Source organism: Lathyrus oleraceus, chromosome 4 (assembly GCF_024323335.1).
Source record: "Lathyrus oleraceus cultivar Zhongwan6 chromosome 4, CAAS_Psat_ZW6_1.0, whole genome shotgun sequence".
Classification (NCBI taxonomy): domain Eukaryota; kingdom Viridiplantae; phylum Streptophyta; class Magnoliopsida; order Fabales; family Fabaceae; genus Lathyrus; species Lathyrus oleraceus.
The window spans coordinates 210,641,871-210,645,078 of NC_066582.1; the positions used below are offsets into that span (position 1 = coordinate 210,641,871).

A 3,208-nucleotide genomic window follows, 5' to 3' on the forward strand; every position below is an offset into this window, starting at 1 on the left:
GCCTGCCCCCATTCGAATCCTTCCTTGCTGAGTCAAAGCAAAGGCGAGAAGGCTTGCGTTTTTCCGCTAAGGTTCGAAATGAATCTCCTCAAGAAATTGATCTTGCCTAGTAGTGATCTCCTCAGGGTTCATTTTCATACCATGTTTCCTCATCCTTTCAAAAGATAGTCGAAGATGGCCTATATGTGTCTTCCCTGAAATAGATTTAACAATAATATCATCGATATAAATCTGCATAAAAGTTTTTATGAAATCATGGAAGGTCGAATTCATTGATCTTTGGTATGTTGCCCCAGTATTCTTCAAACCAAAAGGCATCACCACCCATTCATAGGTGCCTAAGGCTCCAGGACATCGAAATGCTGTTTTTGGGACATCCTCTTCAACAATGAATATCTAATTATATCCAGAATACCTATCGAGCATACTAAGATACTCATGTCCCGCGGCAGAATCGACTAGCATTTCCGCCACGGGCATTGAATATTCACCTTTTGGGGTTGCAGTGTTTAAATCTCTAAAATCTATGCACACCCTTAAAGTACCATTTTTCTTAATGACAGGTACAATATTGGCTAGCCATTCGACATACCTGGCTGTACGGATGAAATTACAACGAAGAAGCCTTCCGACCTCCTCTTTGATCTTTGAGAGAATTGCAGGTGCAAATCGCCTTGGATTCTGCTTGATGGGGTTTTTCCCAGGCTTGATTGACAACTTCAATTCGACCAAATCTATGCTCAAACCAGGAATTCCGTCGTAATCCCACGCGAAACAGTCCTTGAACTCCTTCAGCAACTGGATCACTTCGACTTTAAGTTGAGGGTTGATATTGGTGCTAATATAAGTTGGCCTTTTCGTCAACCCATCTCCTAAGTCTATTTCTTCAAGTTGATCTTGCGCTAGCATCTTGATATTTGGTGCCAACAGATCTTTCTCGAATCCCAAAGGCTCTTCGTCATAGATAGCGTCGAGCCTCTAGCCTTGATCTTCGTCTTGAACCTTATCAGGTGGTTCTGGATCAAAATCCTTTCCAGGACCTTCTTGATGAAATTACTTGTTAGCTTCGACAACCAAGTTTTTGACTTCAGCCTCCAAGGCCAACTATTGTTTGTTTTCGGCTATGTAAGCCAAAATCCTTTTTAGCGCTTTGAACTCAGTCATCATCACTGAATTCGCTTCCCCAGCCTGTTGGGTTAATTCCTGATGTTCCTATGTACCCAAACTCATCTTCGCCCACTACTTCACGGTCCCATTGAAAACCATTTATGGGGTGTAGATAGAAAGAACAATAGGCATTATTGTCTGGAGTGAATGCAAAGTTGGCCGGATCGCATGGAGCAATATTGGCCAAATGTTTGTCAAATTGGCTCCTGTCGACATGATTGATAGGAGTCTTGAAATAGCCCTAGTCTGCTTCTATGTTCTCCACAATACTTTCGGGGTGCCATATGATGATTCTCTGGTGCAAGGAGGATGGTACAACTCCAACTCCATGTATCCATTTGCGTCCAAGTAGTAAGTTATAGTTGGCCTTCGTCTCCACAATCATAAACATTGTAGATCTGGTGACAATTCCCAATATTAACTCGACTTGGATTACTCCAAGGGTAGTATCCACCTTTCCCTCGTAGTTGGAAATCACCACGTTGCGGGGCTTGGCATCTATATCATATTTGCCTATTTTCCTCAACATGTGATACGACATCAGATTCACCATTGTGCCGCAATCTACCAAGATCTTGTTAATTGAGACGTCTTTGACCTTCCCAGTAATAAACAGAGGTTTGAGATGACTCTTCATTGCCTCATCCGGTATTTCGAAGAAAGCGTTTTGCTCTTCTAAGCAACCATTGTTCATTACATAATATCACACTGGTTTGTGAGCGGCCATTTCCCTCTCTGTGATGCTGTTAGTGTCTTCGAACTCTGTTATCTGATCGAATTCTCTGGGCAACACTGATACCACACCAACTAAGATATCCAGTGAAGGCTCTAACCCAGAGTCGAAGTCATCCGTTAACATTTCATCTTCGGCCACCATTCAATCATATTTCTCTTTGGCCGTTTTTGCCTGAGTGTTAAACTTCCCTTTGACAAGACTTGCTTCCCTTTTTTCCTTCTTCCTGGCAAGCACATTGGTTCTAGATTCAACTTTTTCCTTTTCATCAGCCTCCGTCTATGTTTTTCTCCTTCTCTGTTCCCTTCTCCACTGGGACCTTGTCATGGGATTTTCTCTTTGTAATTTTCAGAGATGTGAGATGTTTTTCTGGCAGCCTGGAATTCCTTACGGTATGAAAATGACGAACCTCTGTCTACTTCGAAGTTCTGCCATTTTCCCTGGTCACGTTTTCTGCCCTCAACTGGCTTCACCCATTTTCCATTGGAAGCCTCAACATTGGGCTTGAAAGAGATAAGTTTGGCAGCAAGACCCTTTCGTTCTATATCATCCAATCTCACCAAAGTTCTATTTGGATCAAAATACCTTCTCGGGTCGAAGGCCCTTCTAGGTTCAAAAGCCTATTGCTCCTTAGGGGTTCTCTGGCACTTTTGGTCTTTTGCCCTCCTGACTTCTTCGAGATTGTGGGTCGCTTGTTTGTCGAAAACGACACTATAACGAGGGCACAACATAACCTCTGATTTTTTCCTTTGGCATCTATGGAGGAAATCCATCAGAGTCTCCTCCTCCTTCAGGAAGGCCACTTTATTGTATTCTTCTTGTTGAAACTCGTTGTAAACTTCCATGGAGGTTTCTTGGGAGATTTCGACCATGTTGACCTCCATGTCAACATCTTCAGTGATGTCTAAATTCTAGAATTTCAGTGAAGGCCCTGAGTAGCCTTATCAATTTGTTTGAAACTATCAACAGTTTCTTTGGTCACTCTCATCAAGTTGGAATCCTCAGTGACTCCGATGTCGAAACCATCAGTAGTTCCGTTGGTGAAGCTTTCAGCGACTTCCTGAGCAAAGCTTTTGGGGAATTCCTGGTCAAGGTGCTCATAGACCCTGACCATGACAACTTTGTTGACGAAGTCTTCAGTAACTTCGACCATAGTAGAGGTATGGCTGAAGTCATTAGCAACTTCAACCATATTGACTTCATCTGGTTCTGTGTAATGGGCATCAGCTACTTGCAGAGGATCAGAGTCGATCTTCATTTGGCTTCTGGGTTTGTCCCCAAACTTGAGTCTTCCTTCCTGGATAGCAT

The 3,208-nt window shown here is 42.9% G+C and overlaps 1 protein-coding gene across 1 annotated transcript; it reads right to left on the bottom strand.

Annotated features, from left to right (window-relative positions):
• Positions 1 to 1,408: 1,408 nt before the first annotated feature.
• Positions 1,409 to 1,861, bottom strand: LOC127136704 (uncharacterized). The gene has a single exon (XM_051063236.1). The coding sequence runs from the start codon at positions 1,859 to 1,861 to the stop codon at positions 1,409 to 1,411; it is 453 nt and encodes a 150-aa protein (XP_050919193.1).
• Between the last annotated feature and the right edge of the window lie 1,347 nt (positions 1,862 to 3,208).

What these genes read in the sequence shown, in the direction of transcription:
- LOC127136704 (XM_051063236.1), bottom strand. Translation starts at nt 1,861, where the DNA reads ATGAACAATGGTTGCTTAGAAGAGCAAAACGCTTTCTTCGAAATACCG.